Below are 21461 nucleotides of genomic sequence, written 5' to 3' on the forward strand. Positions count from 1 at the left end.
CCCTCCGGCCTTTCATAGGCTTTTGCCCTAGTGTCTTTATAAAATATATATTTTTAAAATCGTAGTATATATAACGTTTACTGAATCTCCACAATGTTTTTTACGCTGTTTCAAATTTAGGCTAGTGAGAAACTCTATTCTTCACGGTACCTCGACCGCCATGGTTATCAAAACATGGCAGCCTCCTGACGTTCGCGACTTCTCGTTCCGATTGCGCGCATTCAGCTGAAAATATTGTTCCTAGCGCGTAATTTGCCTTTTTTTTATTTCTAATTGAGATTTATGCTGTATTCCTTAATTGAAGACTGCGTTTAAAGGCACACACAATAAGCGCTAGCGGCAAGCAAACTTCTAGAGGAGCCTGAATGGGTTTCACTGCTGCTTCGAACTGGCTAGAGTAAAGGACAAGTAAAAGTTGCAGAAACGAAACGTGCAAATATACTTTTTTTTTTACTAGAAACTTTTCATGATGCAGCGTTGCGTCTTACTGCCCCGAAGTCGTCTGCTGGCGCTCAGCCGAGCATGCAATGCCACAAGGTCTGCGTCTGTGAGTTGCATTGTTACCGTCACAAAATCTGAACGATTTCTTTCGTAATTTCGGCGAGCGTTAAAGATCCCCGGGTAGTCTAAATTGATCCGGAGCTCCCTCCACGGTGCGCCTCATAGCCCAGGTGCTGCTACGGCGCTTAAAACCGCCAGAATATAAATATTTGAATCATGTATTTCGTCACCTAATTTAGGGATGAAAATATTGCGATGCCGCAATAAAGCAAAAAAACAGTGATCACTTCCTTTGTGGCGGAAGCGTGCATGCGCGGTCCTCAAGACTTCGCATCTTGAGCAGCTACCCAGGGGCGTCAAAGTATTTGTGATTTTTTATTTATTTTTTTTCTGAAAGGGGCGCGAGAAACGGTTTCGGAAAGGCTCAGAAGGGTGCCAACGTTTTAAAACAACGTTTAAATGACAGTCTACCGCCTGTTTCAGTAACACTGTCCCAACCAGTGTCACGGATCACCTGCCATAATCCTTGGGAGTGTCTTGCGCTAGACACTTCCGTCTGGAGGTAACGCACGTTACTTTCAAATGGAGCTCGAATCATCGCTAAAGTTAGGTCCATACGTAGGCATCGTCAGAGTGTATTACTTGATAGAAATTAACCATTACCAGTGGCCCTGGCCATTCAGGGAGTTGAAGCGGATTGGCCCGTTGTGCAAACATCAGTACAGGCTGCTCTCACCGTGAGCTGTGAAGAAGGTGTGATCTGGGCTGGAGCGTCTGAGTGTAGCACTAGCCACATCCTTTCGTAATAGGCGCACCCAAATGTCGCTCAACCTTGCAGTTCATGCAGGTCACTCAAAAGAATTGGGACCAGTCGAGGGGTGTTCAGTGTTTGTAATTCAAACGAAAACTCCCATGCACGGCTGTTACGAGTATTTTTCATTTCTGTGACCACTTCATGTGGCCGTGCAAGTACCAGCCGGCAAGCACTTGCGAAATGTGCGTGAGGAGGTGGTTGGGGAGAGTTTCCATTCGAGCTAATGGAGCATTGCACCTGTCTCACCCACGAACGGCAGGCGGGCTTCTCATTACGGCCCCAGTCATGAACAGCTAGGCCTAAACGGGGGTGTTTATGCAATCATCTGAGGCTAACTAGCCATTTGAGGGGGCTGCAGAAGCGGAGGCAGTCAAAAACTACTGTATTCTCTAGCAGCCTAATTGTGGGTGTAAAGTACCGGTTTCATACCAAGGTGTACTCTGGGATGGCTGTGTTCTTTGTGAACTTGTACATGCATAAAGGTTAAATCTCCAGTATTTATACCATGAATGGGCCTGCATCTCCTTAGACGCTTCCAGCTCCTGCACATTAGTCCGTCCTCTTTATTTCACCCCGCCGTGGTGGCTCAGTGGCTAAGGCGTTGCGCTGCTGAGCACGAGGTCGCGGGTTCGATTCCCGGCCGCAGTGGCCGCTTTTCTGATGGAGGCCAAAAGCAAAAACGCCCGTGTGTGCGACATTTCGGCGCACGTTAAAGATCCCCAGGTGGTCAAAATTAATCCGGAGCCCTCCACTACAGCGCACCTTATTGCCTGCGTTGCGTCGGCGCATTAAACCCTATAATCAATCAATCCTCTTTATTTTCTCGAAAGGTCAGCCACCGAGGGGACAAAATTGCCTGCGTACGGCCAGTGTCATGACGTGAGCTTGGGACACCAATCTGGACCCATCCACTCTAGTGTGGCTCATAGCGCGAATTTGCATTTTCAGTGAATATTGTAATCATTTGCAATGACTTGAACATCAGAGGCATTCCTTGTGTTTATTCTTCACTGTTGCAATTCCTGTGGGGCATTTCAATTGTGGAGTGGTAATAAAATATAGCAAATAGCTCAGAACATCTTTTCAACCGAGCGTTGATTGTTGGTAAAATTTTTGCCTCAGATGCTGGAGATAAAACATGGAAGTGCTAGCGTGTACACGATTTCACTGCATGTTAAGGATCCCCTGGTCTCTGGGTGTCTAGTGGCCGTTCACGTTATTGACTCAGTGCAGAACCTCTCTCCCTGCCCCCTAATTTTTTGTTTTTGTGTGTGCTCCAACCAGTTAAAACCATTCATAAATGTACGTATCCTTCGGTGGCATGTTTTGTGCATTACAGAAGGGATAACAAACAGAAATGCAATGTTTTATTTAATGGTGTCTGCGGATAACTCGGTGCCAATTTTAGGGGCAAAAAGAAAGGAGATGATTATTCCACTGCTGCAGGGTGGACCGACCGAAGCAAAGATAGTGACGAAGCTGAAGGAGGCTTTCAATGTGAGTCAGCCAGGCTGTACACATTTCCCGACATGCATGTGTCTTCTTCTCGAGTGGTGCTGGCAGCATGGGCTGCACCTAAGCATACGGCATCAGGGAAGCTGCAAGCCTTTGCGTTCTGCAGCGAGAACCAAGGCACTGTGCGATTTTTACTGGCCCTGTGACCAGCCGAATGCGCCTGTGATGTATTGCGGTTATGTTGCCTGCTGAATGCTGCTCCCTGTAGTCGTTGTAGCCCACACAGCCTTGCATGCACATTTTTGAGCGTTTGCTTTCTTCTGCGTGCCATTCTGACAGCTTGTATGTCAAAAGTCGGTGGAGTTGTTGGGGCCACTTTCATGCTGGTCCATGCATCCTGCATGTGGTATCCAAGAACGAGTGCCTAGTCGATGAATCTCTTCTTTTCTCCCCCCTCTTCTTGCCACAGCCGCAAGAGCTCATGGTGGAAAATGAAAGCTACATGCACAGTGTTCCCAAAGGTAGTAGACACTGGTTGTTTGTTTCATTCTGCCGTGTGCTTTGTGCACATCTGTCCTGCAGGCATCAACATCGATACTGGAACTGTAGTTGTGCGTGGTGACAGACTTGCACATGAAGCTTTTACTGCTGCGTTCTTTTCGGCTTCCTTGCGTACACAGTTGTTTAGGTGCCTGCTTGGCACTGTGGCTTCAGTTGGTGTGTTGAAATCTTCAGATTCTCTATGCAGCCGTAGTTAAGGATGAAATGTCCTACAGCACACTTTATGTCAAGATGCTTTGTGCGTGGGCAAAAAATGAGAGGCCACATCCTTAGCTGCTACAGCACTGGCTGTTTAACTTGTTGCTCTTACTGGTGAAAAGTTCAAGTGTGTGTTCTTTCGTGCACCAGCTAATGTTGATGTGGTGACAGAAATGAGGGCAATGTTCAGCTGAGAAAGAAAGAACAATAAGCATTCGTGGGGCATGAGATAGCACATTTCAAACATTCTTGCTTTGTAGCATATGCAGACGCTGCTGCTTTGTACTTCCTGCCTTGCTTTTTCACTTTAAGGGGGACAACTCAGCCCACAGGTTTGGAAGGTCCAAATATACTGCCCGTCCTCAGCAAGTCATGGCCAGGCGTGCTTAGCTGCCAGGGTGGTCATCTCATGGGCCAATACTGATGGACAAACACTGCAAGGCCTGTATGGTGGCCCTTCTGAAGGGGAATGTTGAGAGCTACGTGACCAGAAGCCTAGGGAGTTTATTTCTAGCTGCTCTCTGCACATTGGAAGGCAAGGCCAACTTTGAAACGTGTGGCATGGTGTGTTAGATGTGGGTTTATCTTGGCGCCCACTGGTGATCACGGACTTAGGAACTTGCGTTGCAGGCACCAGAGCGCTGTTCCCAGCAGCAGTTTCAAGCGGGTTTTCTCATCGTGTCTGAGCCCAGGTTAGTGCGACAAGAAAGGTGCGGCGAACAATACGATACTTGTCCGGTTGTGGACAAGAAGGCTGACATGTTGAGCACCACATATCAGGAAATAAAGGAGGCTGCAAGGAGGTGCACTTACATTACAGTAAGAATATAAACTTTTTTTTTATCTGCCTTCGAGTGCGAGATGTTCTAGCTTTCGTAAGTTGAGCAACATGGCAGCATGGGGACTGCTCCCACCTCCCGTGGTCAACTCGCATTTTGGAGATTTTCCTCCATTTCTCAGCACGGTGGTGTTTCGCAAAGCCTCGTGACCACGCACTCGCTTGTTCCTTCTAACAGTGGACCCCACTGTACAACACAGCGGTGCTGACCTGGCACCACTTACGTATGACCCCTCACGAAATACTGCTGGCTTCTCTGCGAAGCTCAGCCTGCTTGGTTTCGTGAAGCAGAAGCAGTGTCGGCCTTCAGAAGTTGGTGGCAGTGAAATATTCCTGCCTGCCATGCTTGTTACAACGCTCTTGACATGCACAATTTGCATGGCAGGCTCATTCATCACTTGTGCTTCCGTATTGGTGGGGTTGGCTGTGCAGAAAAGCCAACTTTACAACTAGGTATTGCAAAGGGTCTTTTGAGTGGCGCAAAGCATTGTAGATGTATTTATTTTTTTGTGTGTGTGCCCGTCCCGTGCGAGCACATCCACAGCTGTGCGAGGGCGTACAGAGCACAGGGATACCAGAGGCTTGCCTTCACAGTTCTTTCTTATTGTTTGGACTGTTCTTCAGTCGAGATGATGCTCCCACATAGAAAGCCGGTACGGTGTGGTCTGCGACAAGCAGGTGAGCAGAGTGGGATGGCGAAGAAGCAGAGGTACGGGTCACATCAAGAACAAGTACTAGAAGCGTATAACTCTGCATTAAGGAAGTCGGAGAACAAGCCCAAGGACGCGGGTTCGATTCCCGGCCGCGGCGGCCGCTTTTCTGATGGAGGCAAAACGCAAAAACTCCCGTGTGTCAAGGTTTGGGCGCACGTCAAAGATCCCCAGGTGGACGAAATTAATTCAGAGCCCTCCACTACGGTGCGCCTCAGAGCCAAGGTGTAGCGTCAGCGCGATAAACCCCACAATTAGTCAGTCAACAAGGGAATAGTATGCTCGGGAAACTGCAGAGCATATTTAGACAACACTGGCACTTGGTTGGTAATTTTTTTGTGTTAACGCAGTGCATTGAAATTTCGAAGGCTCAGGATAGACCATTACGGGTAACATTCTTGGGCGTTAAAGGGGCTTCTGACAACATTAACAGAGAGTTTGAAATGCCCCGGCCTGGATGATGAGTTCCTCAGGGCACTTTATTGAGATAGTAGGGTGCACCTGACGTGGTAAAGGCACAGATGCACGCAGCAGGAGGTCAGTTGACACCCACTGCGGTTTGAAACAGAAATTCCCTTTGATACCAAAACTCTTTATGCTCTGCATGCCAGAGTTGGGAAAAAAAAAACTAGAAGAAAGTCAGTTAGGGTTCAACTTTACACACATCTGGCAAGGAAAGGTGGTGGAACAGCACATTCTCGAAGTGCTATACACAGACAATGCTCTTTTTTGTAGCTGATAACTAGAAAGGTATGCAACTGCTTGCAAATATTTGTGGCCAGAAAGCCACTAACGTCAGGTTAAATTTTAGCTCAGAAAACCAGGATTAATGGCTTTTAATGTGGTAGCACTGATGCAGTGTCAATCCACCATTGCAAAATACACAGAGTTAAGGCATAGGTACAAACATTTGTGACTGTAGGTAAACGATGGGACAAACTACTTACGCACTCATGACAAACAACTTAAATTAAATATAAAGTAAAGTGTAACGCAGCTTTGATGAAGCATAGAGCTCAGTGCAGGTACAAAAAGTGCAAAGTAGTATGATTGATTCGAAAAGGCATTATGGTTTCATGCCTCACATTTGCGAATGGAGATGCACTATCATGCCTAGAATTAAACCAGGGAACATTAGGCCACTTGGCGTCAGGGGTGCAGTGAAACAAACAACCAATGCAGCAGTTCAGGGAGATATGGGCTGGGCATCGGTTGAAGTTTGACAAGCTCGGAGTAAAATAGAGGGAAAAAAGTGAATTGAACTCGTCAATAATAAACGTACAAGGCAAATAAATTTGATATCAGCAAGGAAAATCTCGGTGATGCAGTGCTTTTCTTTTGCAGGCTAGAGCAGGATGCTTGAGAATGAGGAGTTTTGTGGGGAAATAAGCGCAAAATTATGGGGTATGCGTGGTCTGTGGGAAAAAAAGCATACGTTTCGGCAAGTTGCATTGGAATGTTATTGTATCCATCCAAAGCCATCTGTGGGAAATACTTGCCTTCCTGAAGCCCTAGGATTTAAAGGTGATACTAGGAAAGTAACCTAGTATAAGGCTGTAGATATGATGCAAATAATATTTGAATGCTGGTGGAGGAAATGCAGAGGGGAGAATATGGTGTGGGACAGCTAACACTTGTTATGGAAAAAATTTAGCTTGAGCCTGCTGCTATGAGCAGCCCTAAAATTAAAACAGTAGTGCAGCATGGAATCAACCAATCAATGAATGAATCAGTGAATTAATCAAGCAGGGGGTCTACTGCAGTGTAAGACCAGGAGACATTCTTCTCAGTGCAAGAGCTTGTGACACTGGCGTCATTGTTGAGGCTCAGCATAGTCTGTGCTGGACAGATAACTGGGTCCATACTGCATCTTCAGGATGAAGCAACATCCAGTGATGACGCCGATTATTGGCCACGTCTCGCTCTTTCAGTCTCGCTTGTGTTCTAAAAAAGTAGAAAAGCACAAAACTTCAGGTTGCAGTGCTGTAAGAACACCTCGACTATTAGACATGCTGTATACTGGAGGGCTTTGATTAATTTGGACAGCCCGAGATTCCTGGGCATGCAAGTCATGCTTATGTGCATGGACATCTCTTTTTAAGAAAACATGTTGTTGGACGAGTTGGTGCATACTTAAAGGGAGGCTTTAGCACAAAGAAGATGAGGACGGTGACAGATGAAGACGGTCCTTGTCTTCTTTGGGCTAAGCCTCCCATTAATTGTATACGTATCTTTTTTTCTTTTTAAGCTGGTATTTTTTAATAACTCCCCCGCAGTTGCCCGTCTCAGTCATGCACACCTGCTCAGAAATTTGTTTTAAAAACCGTGGCGAGTCCCGTTTGAAACTGATCGCATTATATTAACCATTTGGTTTTGGGGCACGGGAGCCTTCCTCTGCTCAGCCAGAGCCTCCTGCAACTCTTGGACAGGTAGTGCCATCGCTCGGCTGAAGGAGTGGCTCAGAGGTGCTTGATTGAGCAGCGCACTCTGCTGTCTCTTGCCAACTGTTATGCAGAGCGGCGGGGAGCTTGCACACGTGTAACGCGACTAACATCACTGAAACGATTCTGCGCAAGTGCTTTTCTCTGGGGGAGTTGACAGGTTGTGGTAGAGATCACACAGCCTATTTCCACTGAGAAGCAGTGCTGGAGAAGCTGGCGTGGGCTGTTGTGCTGGCATGGCTTTTGCCTCAGTCATTGTGTTTGCCCGCTTAGGGGTCAAACTTATCCCGTGCGAAGTGAAAGTCATTGTCCTTTCCATTACAAACTTCACCTGAACGTCACAGAGCTTACTGATGGTGCTTCCGGACCCGCTGTAGTCCGGTCTTGGCCAACAGTTGGGAAGGGCGGGGACCAGGTTTATTGAATGCACATTTCTAGGAACACAGCCGCACTGGTGGGGAAGAGGGGATCTAGTGAAGTGGTGGTGCACGGTGCCAACAAAATAAGTGTGCAGTGTTGCAGTGTTGCAGGGAACCTGGCCATTCTCTCTTTGTTTCCGTCTTAGGGTCTGAGACGCATTTCCGGGTGACTGTGGTTTCGGCTGCATTTGAAGGCAAAAGTCTGGTTCAGGTGAGTGACGCATCCTTTGCAAATGCGACCAGGGTCGATTGATGCATTGGGGCGGGTACTCGACTCTCAGGCTTGGAAGCCTTTCTCGGTGGCGGTGTGCGCTACCTCACTTGGCAGGGCCGTTTGATTTCGGGAGACATGAAATGACTCGTGCACCCAACCTTACCTGGTTTGTGCGTTCAAAAGAGCAAGATCGTTCATTTGCAAGGCCTTGCGTTCTCATGAGCAATATGCAGTGCCGGAAGCTCTTATGAAGTGGGGCTTTGTGAGCAGAGTGTACAGGCCATTGAAATTCTTGAAAAACCTTGAATGTGTCAATTCAATTCTAGCCATGCAATTTTCTCCTGTCCTTGAAAAATGTTCCATTGTTTGGGCAGTAGAGAAGTTTAGGGGACGACAGGAGGTATTGTTTGTTATTTGACGTCCCTCACTTTACAGGACTGTGTTTTCAGAGCACTCCTGGTGCTCGAAAAAGTTCGAAATGGCATGACTTGTGTTAAGCTTTCTCAATATTATTGTGGGTGGGCGCAAACTTATCCACTTCCAAAGGTTGACGTTATATCATAGAGATTTTCACTCAGAGTGACTGTTTTTAAACGAATTATCAGTCATTCAGACCATCTTGCACTAAGTGATTCTTTAAACCGTCTTTCCAACTGGTGCGACATGTGGCAAATGTCGATTAACCCCTCAAAAACAGTATGTGTGACGGTAACCCGAAAGAAAGAAGCTATCCAGTATGACTGCAGCATTGAAGGCACTGGGCTTGGAAAAGTGAATGAACAAAAGTATTATGTGTCACTATTACTTCGAACCTTAGATTGGGTGCGCACATTTCTAATATTACTTCATTTGCTCTGCGCATCTTCGCAGATAAGTTCAGCTGGCCCCTCAATCTGCAAAGCTTTTAGCCTATACTACCTATGTTAGACCAGTATTGGGATACACTTTCACAATATGGTTTCCTTATACACTCACTAACATTAAAAAACTGAAAAATGTACGGAGGAAGGCAGCTAGATTCATCTGCAACGAATGTAAGTGCACTGATTCTCCCACAAATGTGTTAACAAGCTCTGGCCTCAAGCACTAATGATTTGAACAAAACAAGTGCACCTTAAATTTCTTTTTTAGCTACTTTACAACCATCATAAAATCGACACATCATTGTACATCCCTCCATCAGAATCCCGTGTAACCCGGCACAAACATTCACACACTCTGAAAGAGTACTTAATTCGTATATTTTTAGTACTTGCACTTTTGTGATGACTGTCATTGCACTACATTCCTGTTTCTGTTTTCTGCAGTGATTTATTTATGGGCTACGTGCACGTGCAATCGGTACGCCCACCTGCTATGGTCTCAGAAAGAGGCGGGCAGTATTGAAAATAAGCAAATAAATAAACAAATTAGTGCGTTAGCAAAGTAGTAGTAAAACATTCCAACATTTGCTGCCCTGTACACTTCAAAATGGCTTGATAGGGCCTTGAAAGACCTTGAATGTCCTTGAACTCTTGCCTATGAGTGCTGTATGGAGCGTATGTGCGAGCTTTCGGGATTTAATTGCCCATAGTCAATGAAATTCAAAAATACGTAAAAGCCTGCTGCATCGTAGTGTAAGGCCCTGACGTAAAAGTTTATATATGTGTGTGTGCATGCATGTGCTACCCACACAGTTGCCATTCAGGGGTGGATGCATATCTGAGATTTTTCCTCGTCAGCTCCAGTCTTTGTTAGCATGAAAGCCACGTCTAGACCACTAGGACACAGGTACAAAGATGCAGATGCACTCGGACCACCAATACGTGGTACATATTCGGCGTGCAGATTTTGTTTGCATGTTGGTGGACATGTTTGCAAACTGCAAGCGCTCACAGTGTGCGGGTGCAAACAAAAGGGGCTGGTGCCCAGCTGCGCTCCCATCGAGAGTGTTCGTGCCCTTGGTGTCTGCTTTGGGACATCTGGGGCATTCCATGTACATGGCTGTGTACATGGCTGTGAAGCGACCTGTGAAACGAACATCGCATATTCGTGGTTCCCACCGACTTCGTCGAATCGAAGGGGCATTTTATGAAGGCACATTGTCATCTCCAGCGAGAGCAAGCACAGTTGTCAGTCAACGTCTCTCATGCTGCACACATGGCTAACTTGACTCGGCACAAGGGCAGTTGCAGATTTTTCCAAGTACTAGTAGTGTATTCTACACTTGTGCTGTCTCACATTGCGAAGTCCACAGCGCCTTTCTTTCGCCTCCCTCTCTCTCTGACAGCAACATGCCATGGTGTATGCCGCTCTGAAGGAGGAGCTGAAGAGTCCGGTTCACGCCCTGGCAGTTGAGGTGAGCTACACTCACATGAGCAGCCTCTTGAGGCTGGCACATCATTGTTGCCTTCATTTGTCGTCTTACATGCTCGGTGTGGGCTTCCAAAGGCCACTGCTCAGCGTGAGAGGAGGATGAGAATTGGCACCCACTGCCTCATCTCCATAAAAAGTTGCAGGTGACATCTACGTTTGGGTCTTAATATGTAAGGTGCGATAGCATTACTTTGACTTCCAGGGAGCGTTTTTGAAACCAGTTGCCCTATTTACAATCTGTGCTTCACGAGCACTGAGGTCAGTGAAGATAAAAGACTCGCAGCGAAGGTTTTTAATCGCCGTGGGCTAGGAGAGACAAAGGCTCCCTGCAATTCTGTGGCTTAAGATGTTGAGAGTGAAAGTGAAAGTTGCGGCTGGAGGGTGTTGATCAGTTTGGACGAGAAGGTGTCAGTGTCAGTGTTTCAACGTGTTTATTTTTTGATGTTGCGGCCGGACAGAATATTTTTTCTTTTTGCAAAAAGAGAGAAAAAGAGAGGGAGTGTGAAGATCTTTGTTACGGAAGAAATAGTGGAGGTTTAGGAAAAGGGGGTAAAGATATGGTAGGGAGCTCAAGGGTGGAACCTGAAGTGTAGGGCGCCGGTTGCAGCAGCTCCTTCCCTTGCCCTTTCATCACCTCGCACTGATCTTCTACAGAATATGCGATTCTTTGGCATTGATACCCCCTTGTACCAAGGGGAAAAATCGTGTTCCTAGACGGAGGATGAGGAGGTGTTCTGAGCGTTTTTCTTGGAAGGGAGTGCGGTAGTCTTGGTCGCAAGGAGCACGGAATGTGAATTCGCATCCCTTTTTGTCGGTGCCTCATTTTCTTCCATACCCTCGTTTACGGGTGTCCAGAAGACGCTAGTAACTTTCTGAATTTTGGAAGGGTGTGTCTTACTGAAGCATTTAGGTATTCGGCCTGCAGAAAACAGTCTAATGCCCTTTTAGAGTCTGCAATGATGTCTACGTTTCTATTCGATACATCCATCAGTCGGATTGCAAAAGGGATGTCTCCAATTCCTGTTTCTTTGTTCCCGTATGTAGAAGAGCCGTGCAGTCTCAAAGATTGCCTAAGTAGTCAACTACGAGAATTCCTGTCTCGTAGTTTTCGTACTTGCCATAGTCGGTTTATACGCCTCGAGCGCGGCCTGTAGAGGCGCCACTGAAATCCCCCTAGCGGCCCGTTTCGAAAGCAGGCGCGGGAGTCCCCGGCCCGCTCCCCCCTGTCGCCGTTGCTTTTGGGGCCCGTTCAAGACAGCCATTTACCGTTTGTCCGCGTTCGAGATACCGAATAACGTGTAACAGGCACTCTGTTTGCAAGCGTGGTGTGCTCACGAGAGTATAAACGTTTATGACGCGATCTTAGTGAGATCTATATGAGCGCCGGGCGTGTGTCACAGGCCGGCGTCCCGAAGCCAGCATTTGCATGCAGCTGATTGCAATTCCGCTACCCTGAAATTTAGTGGCAGTGTCTCCGTAAGCAGTGTTTCCTCCGATGGTCATGTTGCGGCCATAAACACTATGATGTAAATCGACTGTGCACTTACAAAATCCAGCGGAGCACTCATACCTGACAGCATGCAAGTTACACCTGCCAATATCACATATCAGATATTGATCAGTACAATGAACAAGCCAATGCGGCATAAATTTCACAAACATTGTACCAAAGAAGTACGATGGATAATGCAAAATTACACACCGAAGTCAGCACACACGACAAATTTAATGCTGGGTCCTCTTGTCCTGAGGTGAGCGCTCGCAAAGATTCATCTGTTACATTTATCCTCCACGAGAAGCGCGAAGATGGGCTTATAGGGTATTCCGCGTCCATGTAACTCCGTGACCAAACTCTTCTTCGAAACATCGTCATATGACACAGGGAGACTGCAGAATCTAGCATATATAACGGAAATCACAGACCCTATCAGATATGACACCCTTCCAACGAGCCCGTGTGCACGAGATTTCGGCGCAGGTTAAGGATCTCCAGGTGGTCAAAATTAATCCGGAGCCCTCCACTACGGCGTGCCTCATCGTCTCCGTTGCGTCGGCGCGTTAAACCCTGCAATCAATCAATCAACTCTTCCAACGACACCTCGTATCGCTTGTGAAATGCCTACCCTGTATTCTTCAAAAAATGTGTCCGCCGAGTGATCAGCCGTTCGTTGAAGGCAAAAAACAAACGAAAAGTGAACACGCAGCTTGTGTGTGTGATTACTAAAACGTTCATTCATTGATTTCGCTCCACATTTGTAAACAACGATAGTTGAGCGTCCTCCTCCTCAACCCCCCCCCCCCCCCCCCCCCCCAATGTCTAGCGAAATAGTGCATTTCGCATCTAGTTGGTCTGGTGAATACTACCTTGCTCAAACAAACGTCTTTAGTATTTCACAGGCTGCACTCGGTTTTTTTTTTTCATTCCCGTACGACTATTCTATTTATTCCTGACTTGCAGACCATTCATTTTCCCGTGGTTTCATTAACATATACTTGGTTCTTACTATAAGGCATGAGTGGGCACATATCTGATAATGCACAGCCTTTGAGTGTACTTAACATTTTCGCGTGGCTTATATTTCCATAAAAGGCACACGGTTTTGTCAGCTAATGTGTTATCACATCCCCGAAACATATTTTTCTACGACGTACATATTCGAAGCAAAGCCACATTTGTTGTCTGCGCTGCAAAACAAACCAACCTCTTACAGTGGCAATATCAGGTCTAAACGAGGCGACAATAAATAAAATTAACTTGTGCTGACGTGTTCGAAGGTGACAGCGGTGATATGCTGCTGCCGTCGCCGACGCCCGCAAGAGCGGCCAAAAAGCGCGCAGAACCGCCTCCCCGGGTAGCTCTTGGTGGCGTTAGACCGCTCTACCAAGAGGCAGCTGTTTTTTAAGTGCCCTAAACGTGCAGTTAGCTTACAGACGTCCCCACAACAAGTTGTTTAGTGCGCGGAAAGGCAAAGAGAAGCGAAAGAGAACCAAAACACTGCATGACCACCTATCCGCCACGCAGCGCTAATCCCGCAAACGCCGCGGAGAAGCGGCGGCAGGCGGCGCAGCGATCGCGAATCTCGAGGCGTATACTGTAGTCTCATGCAGGGGTGCTACAGCTGCGCCAATTGCGCCATTTTGATACAATTTCATTTCTTTGAGCCACGCTGCGCCAAAACCCTGAAATTTGTTGAAATTGCGCCACGCTGCGCCAAAATGCTCGACTAGCCGCAAAATTTCTCAGCTGCGCTAATTTTAGTGGGAAATAAATGCTCTGTTGGCAACCTTTACACGGCATTATCCAATCCAATCCAGTTGCCCAGACGCTGTGCGGGCCAACGTTGTGTAAACGTTGGTGCGGGCGGGTGCTGGGGCTGGGCACTCTACAAGTTGTTGCGTTTTGCTGTACAGTGGAATCTCGGTCATACGAATCTGAAGGGTCGGCAAAAATATTCGTATCACCCGAAAATTCGTATCATCAGAAAACGAGAAAAAATGGAAATGTGCCGCGAATGCGGCAGTCAGCGGCAACATGGCGTCGGCTCTTGCCGTGAAGAGGTGCAGGTAGCTTCAGCGACCGCTTCGAACCTTTGGTTAAAAAGCAGCTCAAGATGTAAACTAAATTGCTCATGCGGTAAAAAGGAGCTGACAGTGTTGGAGAAAACTGCACTATAAAATATCATCCGCGCCAAATATCCGCCGCAGAGGTGGCCCAGCCAGCTGCTGCGCGCGCTTTCAAACTGCCGCCGTGAAGAGGGCGCCTCCCCATTGGCGCAAGTCGGCAGGCTCCTCCCACTGCCGCGCATCATTTTCCGAGCGAGGTAGAATTGATAGAATCAGGTAGAATCTGACACAGGGGCGAAATCGTCGACACGGGCGTCAAAAGAATGCGCGCTCATCGCCGACGCGACGCACGCACACGGACGCAAGCGTGAACCGCATGAAATTCGTGCGCGTCGGCGTTGCGCGTGCGTTTTTCACGCCTGCGTCGACGATTTCGCCCCCGCGTCAGATTCTACCTCGCTCGGAAAATGATGCGCGACGCGCGCGGCAGTGTTTTCACGGCGGCAGTTTGATAGCGCTCCGGACAGCCCGCTGGCCCCCCGGAGATGTTTAGGCTTACCACGGTGGCGGATATTTGATTGGCGCTTTTCCCTAACCGCGCGGACGATGCTTTGTAGTGTCGTTTTCGCCCACATTGTCAGCTCCTTTACTGTACAAGCGACTTCATTTGTTTCTTAAGTGGCATCTTAAAGAGCGATCGAAGCGGTCGGTCGAGCTACCCGCACCACTTCGCGGCCGGTGACGCCGCCATGTTGCCGCCGCGCGCAGCATGCGGGTGGTATTCGCGGCGGCGTCAGCGCGCCTGCGGCGTGTTTTCGTGAGCAGAAAACGCTCCATACGGTTCACGCTTCAACATAATCGACGCGCAAGTGGCGCAGGCAACACGGCAAGGCGACAACAGGATAGGTAGAGCGCGGGGCATAGACGGAAGCGAGGAATGCGGAAGCGAGGAATGTTTACAGCGGTCCTGTAAACACACTAAGCACTTGAATCAACATGCTTTCCAGGTTGGTACAAATTCACCAGGCCTTGCAGTTTCCTGCAGAATTCGTTGGTCATTTTTGTCAAGCACATTTAGTGTCCACTGACACTAAAGCACGATTGTGCTGATGTTGAATACCTTGCATTCTTTGTTTTGCACTAAAAAAGTAAATTTTTTTCTTAAACTGCTCCAAATTTGAAATTTTGTGCTCCAAAATGGAGGTATTTCTTCCCGTAATCTGCTCCAAATTTGGGTTTATCTGCTCCAAAAGCAAAATTTTCCTGCTCCACAAATTGCTCCAATTTCTATTTTGGCTGTAGCACCCCTGCTCATGATTTTGGAGCCTCCCTCACATGAACTTCCTGCCATATCGCCTGTTCTTGTGTAGGTTTGGATCCACGTTTTTCGTAGAGGAGAGTTTTTATGCGGAGTTGCTGAATCGGTGACATGTCTTTCTCTTTCATGGCTTGCAGTTGTTTCTTTTCACACTGGGTGCCTGTTTTCCATACAGTGGCCCGTTTTGATTTTGTTTTTTCCAGCCGCTTTCTTGGTGCTAAGAGAGTGGTTTCTCTTATTCTTTTTTAAGCGTTATGAACGCACAATTTTTGGGCCTGTTCATCGTCACCATTACCAACTTCCCATTTAGGTCGACTGCAGGACGGAGGCCTCTCCCATTGGCTTTTACCACTCTTGCCCTGTGCTGCCCGAGTCCATTCTCTGCATCCAACTGTTATCTCATCCCCTCCATCTAGTTAAGGCCCCTCCCCTTATTTTGGACCCATCTCTCGTGTTCCATTCTCTTACCCTGGGGGTCCACCGGTTGTGAGTCAGTCTCACAGTCAAAATTGCGAGGTTGAGTGCTGCCTTACATGCTGTCCTGATGATGGCGTTTCTCTGATTTTCTACGGTGCGGGTAAATTTTGTGGCACGGTAGGCTGTGCGATATCTGGCTCATGATCAGTGGCTTGAAGAGTATTACCGTTCCTTCTTCTTTCTTTTTTGCGCTTCTCTTGGTTACGCATTTTATAATGTGGGCAATTGATTAAAGATCTTCCCTTTTTTGGCGATTGTGAGTTTGGCTCTGCCGCTTGACTCTAGAGCCACGCCGAGCGTTCTTACGTTACTGGTCTCTCGGAGGGCGTCGGTACCTGTTTTAGGGTAATTTTCTACTTGGCCGTGTGGCCTCCGTCGTTTTTCCAACAGAGATGCAGCATAGACAGAGCGACAGGAATATGGGAAAGCAGTTTGAAAACTCATGTGATTAGACCCTATATGCTGGGGTTTATTTTAGTTCTTCTCTGCTCATAACCAGTGCCTTCCTTCATTTTTGAGGGACTGGTGATAATCCTTTGCCCCCCGTTTTAGTTAGGTGACCTAATGTTGGTGCCGGCATCGGCTCCAGTGGAAAACACGCCGGGGTGGCTCCATGGGTCCTTAGGACGCGGGTTCGATTCCCGGCCGTGGTGGCCGTTTTGCTGATGGAAGCAGAAAACTGGAATGCCCATGCGTCAAGATTTCGGCACCCGTTAAAGACTTCAGGTGGCCAGAATTGTTCCAGCGCCTTCCGCTACGGTGCGCCTTGTAGCCCAGGTGTAGCTTCGGCATGTGAATTACCGGAAATGTATATTTTTTTATCTGCCCGTGAAAAGATGCTTTGGTGGGATGGCGTCTGTTGCGAGCACGGCTGGCGACTGTGCCTGTTGAGTATGTTACCACCGACTGGGCGTCGAACGAACTTCATTGCGCAGGCACTTCACCTGTTGAAAATGCATGTCCTTCCTTTTTTGGAGGTGCTATCGTTGTCCTTCTTTCCACATATCAGTTGGTGCTGCGCTTATTCCAGACGCAGACGAGCTTTCGCATCTGCCTGCCTCAGTCGTAGCCTCCGGTTGGCAGCAGTGACGTATTTCCGCGGACGCTTGGCGAGCATGGCTGATAGCGGGCAGCTAGCAGCCACGGAGAAATCAAAAAATGAGTCTAATAACGCTATCACGTTAAAATTGTTGACTCATCGTCGTCCGCCAGCCTTCTAGCACTGGGACTTCCACTCACGGTTGTCCTGCCCCAGTCGAAAAGCCATTTTTTGCCACAGAATTCCCTTACCTCAGTGCACCACCAGTTGTCCGTCTTCTTCCCGTCATGTCTTTTGTTAGTCACGGTGTTGCTTGCGTGTTCTAGCTTTTGTCTCTCTTCTCTTCGGCAGCCACCTAGCTCTCTCTGTTTTTTTCCCCCTCTAATTTGAGCTGGTATGCCTTCCATGCAAGCTTTATTATTATTATTATTATTGTTGTTGTTGTTGTTGTTGTTGTTGTTGTTGCCCATCCGTGATGCTCACTTCTGGCCTCCTGGTATTGCGACTAGCAATCGACCAGAGCTGACCTGCTTTGCCACCCTCTCATGCTGACGTCTCGCACTAGTGAGTGGCCCCCACAGATGACTGGTGTCCCGATCGTACCCAGGGTGCTGCTGCACTGACTCTCACAAGTTGTCCCTGTGATGCAAATTCAGGCCATAAGCCCTCAAAGGCTGCACATGCCTTGGCACGATTGGCCTTTTCAGTGCTCTATGAAGTGTGACCAAATGAAACTTGTTTTTGATGTTTCTCACATCAACTGGCCTATGAGAAGCTCAGTGACATTGCACTTGTTGTGATAAGCACACAGTGCAGCACAGGCAAGTCGGAGACTACTGACAATGTGGCTGGTAGGATGGAGAGTCTGCCGTGGGGGATTAATGAGCTGTGGTCCAGTTTTGAACGGCTGATGGGTACTAACCAGACAAAGTTCAGTGCAGAATGCAGGCTGCTTTTGGTGGCAAGCGTGTCAAAGACAACAGCCTTTAATTGGCTGAGAGTGTTCAGGAGAGGCTCAGATCCAGGTGTGTGTGCTGCTGCATCAATTGTAGTTGTGGCTTCTCCTGTTGCAGCAGCATACACCTGGCCCAGCCATGGGATACCCTCCATTTCCTCACATATTTCCCAGAAACACTCACACCCGTCTAGTGGCCATTATCTTTGACCCCCATCGCCACCATATACAGCCTACATTCTGCAGTGAACATAGTCTGGTCGACACTCTTCCACTGTTGGGAGCTATATTACGGCTGGTTGACCCAACTTCCTCAAGCTCCTCCTTATGTGCAGGTCTACGCGAGAAGGGGCGAAAACAGGTGTTATTTGATGTACGCCTCATACCTCGTTTACGTCATCACTGTGGTGCAGCCAAAAGGAGGCAAAATGCAAACAAAGCTACACCTCACATCTGTGTACTTTCGCACAGCCTTCGCTTAGCATTTGGACAAGATGTGGCGTCACCACAAGGTTTTGTTGGTGCAAGGTCAGTGAGAAAGAGTGCTGAGCTCAATATTTCAGAGTGCTTCAGCTTGTTTTTTGGCTGTCTCGTGCTTACTAGGTGCACAAAAACGAGTAACTACTTAAATAACACAGATGCTGACCACAAAAGAAGTATAATATAATGACGTTTTGGCCCCCCGAACAGGAACCTTGATCACACTGTGAACAGGGCTCTTATTCGGGGGGCCAAAACGTCATTATACCATTCTTCTCTTATGCTAGGCGTCTGCATTATTTCTGCAATTACCGTTCCCGACCAGGTGGGCTTCCGTCAAAGCCTTGATTTAAACTGCACTACTTGTGGGATATTGGGCCTGCTGTCTAACATGGAGCGTTCTGCTTTACTCTTCCCCCTTTCTTCTTCCCACCAGACGTCCACACCAGACAAGTGGCAGTCCAAGACGGGAACTTCGCCACCCTGCCTGGGGGGAATGAAGAGCAAGGGCCGAGACACGAGCTGAGCCGTGAGAATAGTCGGGACAGGCTGTGCATGCAGCGACGATCGTTGTGTGTTCCACTTGAAATGACACCTGGAGGTGTGAAATGGGTTCTTCACACATTGGCCCAATTTTTTCCCCCCTAGAGGCGTGCAAATAGCAAATTTGGGACTGTGAATGGAGTGCGAGTTGTAAAAAGTGACCACCAGTTGGATCGAGTATTTCTGTGTGTGAATATCTTTGCTTTAGTGTAGATAGAGCTTTTAAAACATGGTAACAAAATAACTCGGGCATTCAGGACCTGCCGCGTCTTGGTGTTTATGCACTCATATGCAAATGCCACAGAAGATTTAAAATAAAATATGGCAAAACAGTTAAACAAAAATTTACCATGCATTGCCATGAACAAATACAGGTTCCTCAGCATGCTGCGAATAGAAGTAGTATATATTGGCCTGGTCCCTGCAGTCATTGAAAAGAGGCTAGTCATGCTAGGGGCTGGTATGACCTTGCTGCATGCCAGCAGTAATAACTCTTGGTTCCTCACTCACGCCACTATGTTCAGGCGAAGCTTTTTTTTTTTTTTTTTTTTGTAGATTCTAAATTTAACGCTGGTACTGTTTCCCACTTCAGCTAACATTGGAGATGGGGCAGGCTTGCACGTGCTATGCTTCTCTGCACAGCTTTGGCGTTGTGCAAAAAAGCCAACCGCAAGAACACTCCTTGTTACCTTCATCCTCGTCTGTCTAGCGCCGCACGTTTTTTGTTCAAGTATGAACCAACTAGCTGAGCAACAAATCTTGTCAAAGTTGGAAAGTTTGCATGCTGTTTGGCAGAGCCAACGTTCATTGCTGTAAAATTTGAATACTTTGAATATCTGTAGCGATTAAACTTTGGTGCAAATCAAATCTAATAGCAAACACTCGGTCTTTTTTACTTCCCGGTTTCGGGGGGGTTCGTCGGCATTTTAGCACTGCTCTCGCAATAGAAATATGATGTGCAACATTACGTTTTATTAAAGTGCAGTGTTGCCCTGGAGAAGTTCTGGGAAATCCAAAATGACAAATAAAAGAGACCTACTGTTGGTGGAGTGTTTGAAGTTCAAAATACTTGCACACCTCTATCCCACACATTGTCACAGGATTAGGTATGGGGTCATGCAGTCTTGACCCAGTTTTAGTGTCTGAGCATGATCCTCTCTGCTGGTCTCACATGATTAAGTAATTGCATGTAATGTACAGTGCTTTCTGCAAGCACACGTTGTTGGGGTTGGTGCTGCCAGCCAGGCTTTCTTTGGTAAAGAGGTTTGTAAGGAGCTGCAAATCGCATTCACCATGGAGTGCCTGGAGCGAGATTCCGTTCCCTTGTGGATACAGCCCTGGCACTTCCTCTGTGTGCCCAGTGCCACCTACTAACTCGCTTGGAACACTCATTCCGTTTTTTTAAGCATGTGCTAAAAGAACTTCGCTGTTGGGTCTTTATAGCCTAGGGATAGAATTGTGGGCTCTAGAGCAAACACTCAGGGTCCAACCTTCAGCAGTGTCTTTTTTTTTTTCCCTAGACTTGGGATCTCTCTTACTGTGAAATGTTTTTTTGTTTCAATTCTGCGCTTCTTTTGTATATAAGGGTTGCTTGGTATCTTTTAGGAGTTGGGTTAGGTGTTAGGTGTTGAATGTCAACACATTTGCTTATGTTCTGCATCGTACCGCAAGTGCCGAGCTTGCACCTATGTTGGCACGGAATATCGCATGCCCGGAATCCCCAGGCTGTAAGCACTTACAATGGGGCACTGGAAGGGCTGGATATTCGCTTGGTTCTGCCCCTGAATGCTTTGTTGTTAGTTGCTGGCAGGGTAGTGCGAGGTGTTTGGCTAAATGAATTTTTTGGATGGTTGCCAAGTGTGCATCATTTCCCAGAGCGCTGCCAGCATATCTGATTGGTCAGTGGGCATGAGAGAACATCAAGGGCACCATTCTTATCGGTGGCTAAATCCCAGCGGACTCGCAACAAATTCCCAAATTGAAGAATCAAGTTACAGCGGTCGGTTCCTCCTGGATTCAGTGTGAGTGGACCGATCGCTGCACTCGCAGGCCACCGTGGGCAGCGCCATTGCAGCTAGCGACGTTCCTCGCCTGCTTGGCTTAGCTAGCCATATGGCTTCTTTTTCGTCTCGAAGCCAAAGTCAACAAAAAAAAAGGGTAACATTTTTTTTTTTTTTCATTGTGCATGAAGCTCCTAAATAATCACTGTGAACTAAATCTTTTTGGAACTTCAATTTTATAAGAACAAAAACAAATTTGAATAACCTTTTACAGTAATATACTAGTCTCGTTTTTGCAGCCAGAGCCAACTTTTCAGCCTGTTCTTGAGCCATGCCAAAGACGTGGAACCTGCCTGCCCGGTACATGAGGGGACGCTCACTGAAGCGCGGCTTCCCTAGACAGTGTCACCAGATTTCCCTCTAGTGTATATTAGTATGAAACTCTGATTGATTGTAGGGTTTAACGCGCCGACGTAATGCAGGCAATGAGGCACGCCGTGAGGGAGGGCTCCGAATTAATTTTGACCACCTGGGAATCTTTAACGTGTGCCGAAATCTCGAACGCACGGGCGTTTTTGC

General features: G+C 47.5%; 1 protein-coding gene across 2 annotated transcripts; it reads left to right on the plus strand.

The window, feature by feature from the left end:
* Positions 1-148: 148 nt before the first annotated feature.
* LOC144137851 (bolA-like protein 1) lies at positions 149-19925 on the plus strand. Of its 2 annotated transcripts, none has more exons than XM_077669866.1 (6): positions 149-547; positions 2762-2812; positions 3240-3291; positions 8084-8148; positions 10421-10489; positions 18776-19925. In XM_077669866.1, the coding sequence occupies exons 1-6, from the start codon at positions 467-469 to the stop codon at positions 18863-18865; spliced, it is 408 nt and encodes a 135-aa protein (XP_077525992.1). In that variant the 5' UTR covers positions 149-466; the 3' UTR covers positions 18866-19925. The 2 variants fall into 2 exon arrangements, with proteins under 2 accessions (XP_077525992.1, XP_077525995.1); XM_077669869.1 differs by having other exon boundaries at positions 149-537.
* Positions 19926-21461: the final 1536 nt, after the last annotated feature.

This window comes from Haemaphysalis longicornis, unplaced genomic scaffold (genome assembly GCF_048455015.1).
Source record: "Haemaphysalis longicornis isolate Haplotype H1 unplaced genomic scaffold, Haemaphysalis longicornis Haplotype H1 scaffold_1, whole genome shotgun sequence".
NCBI classification, from domain to species: domain Eukaryota; kingdom Metazoa; phylum Arthropoda; class Arachnida; order Ixodida; family Ixodidae; genus Haemaphysalis; species Haemaphysalis longicornis.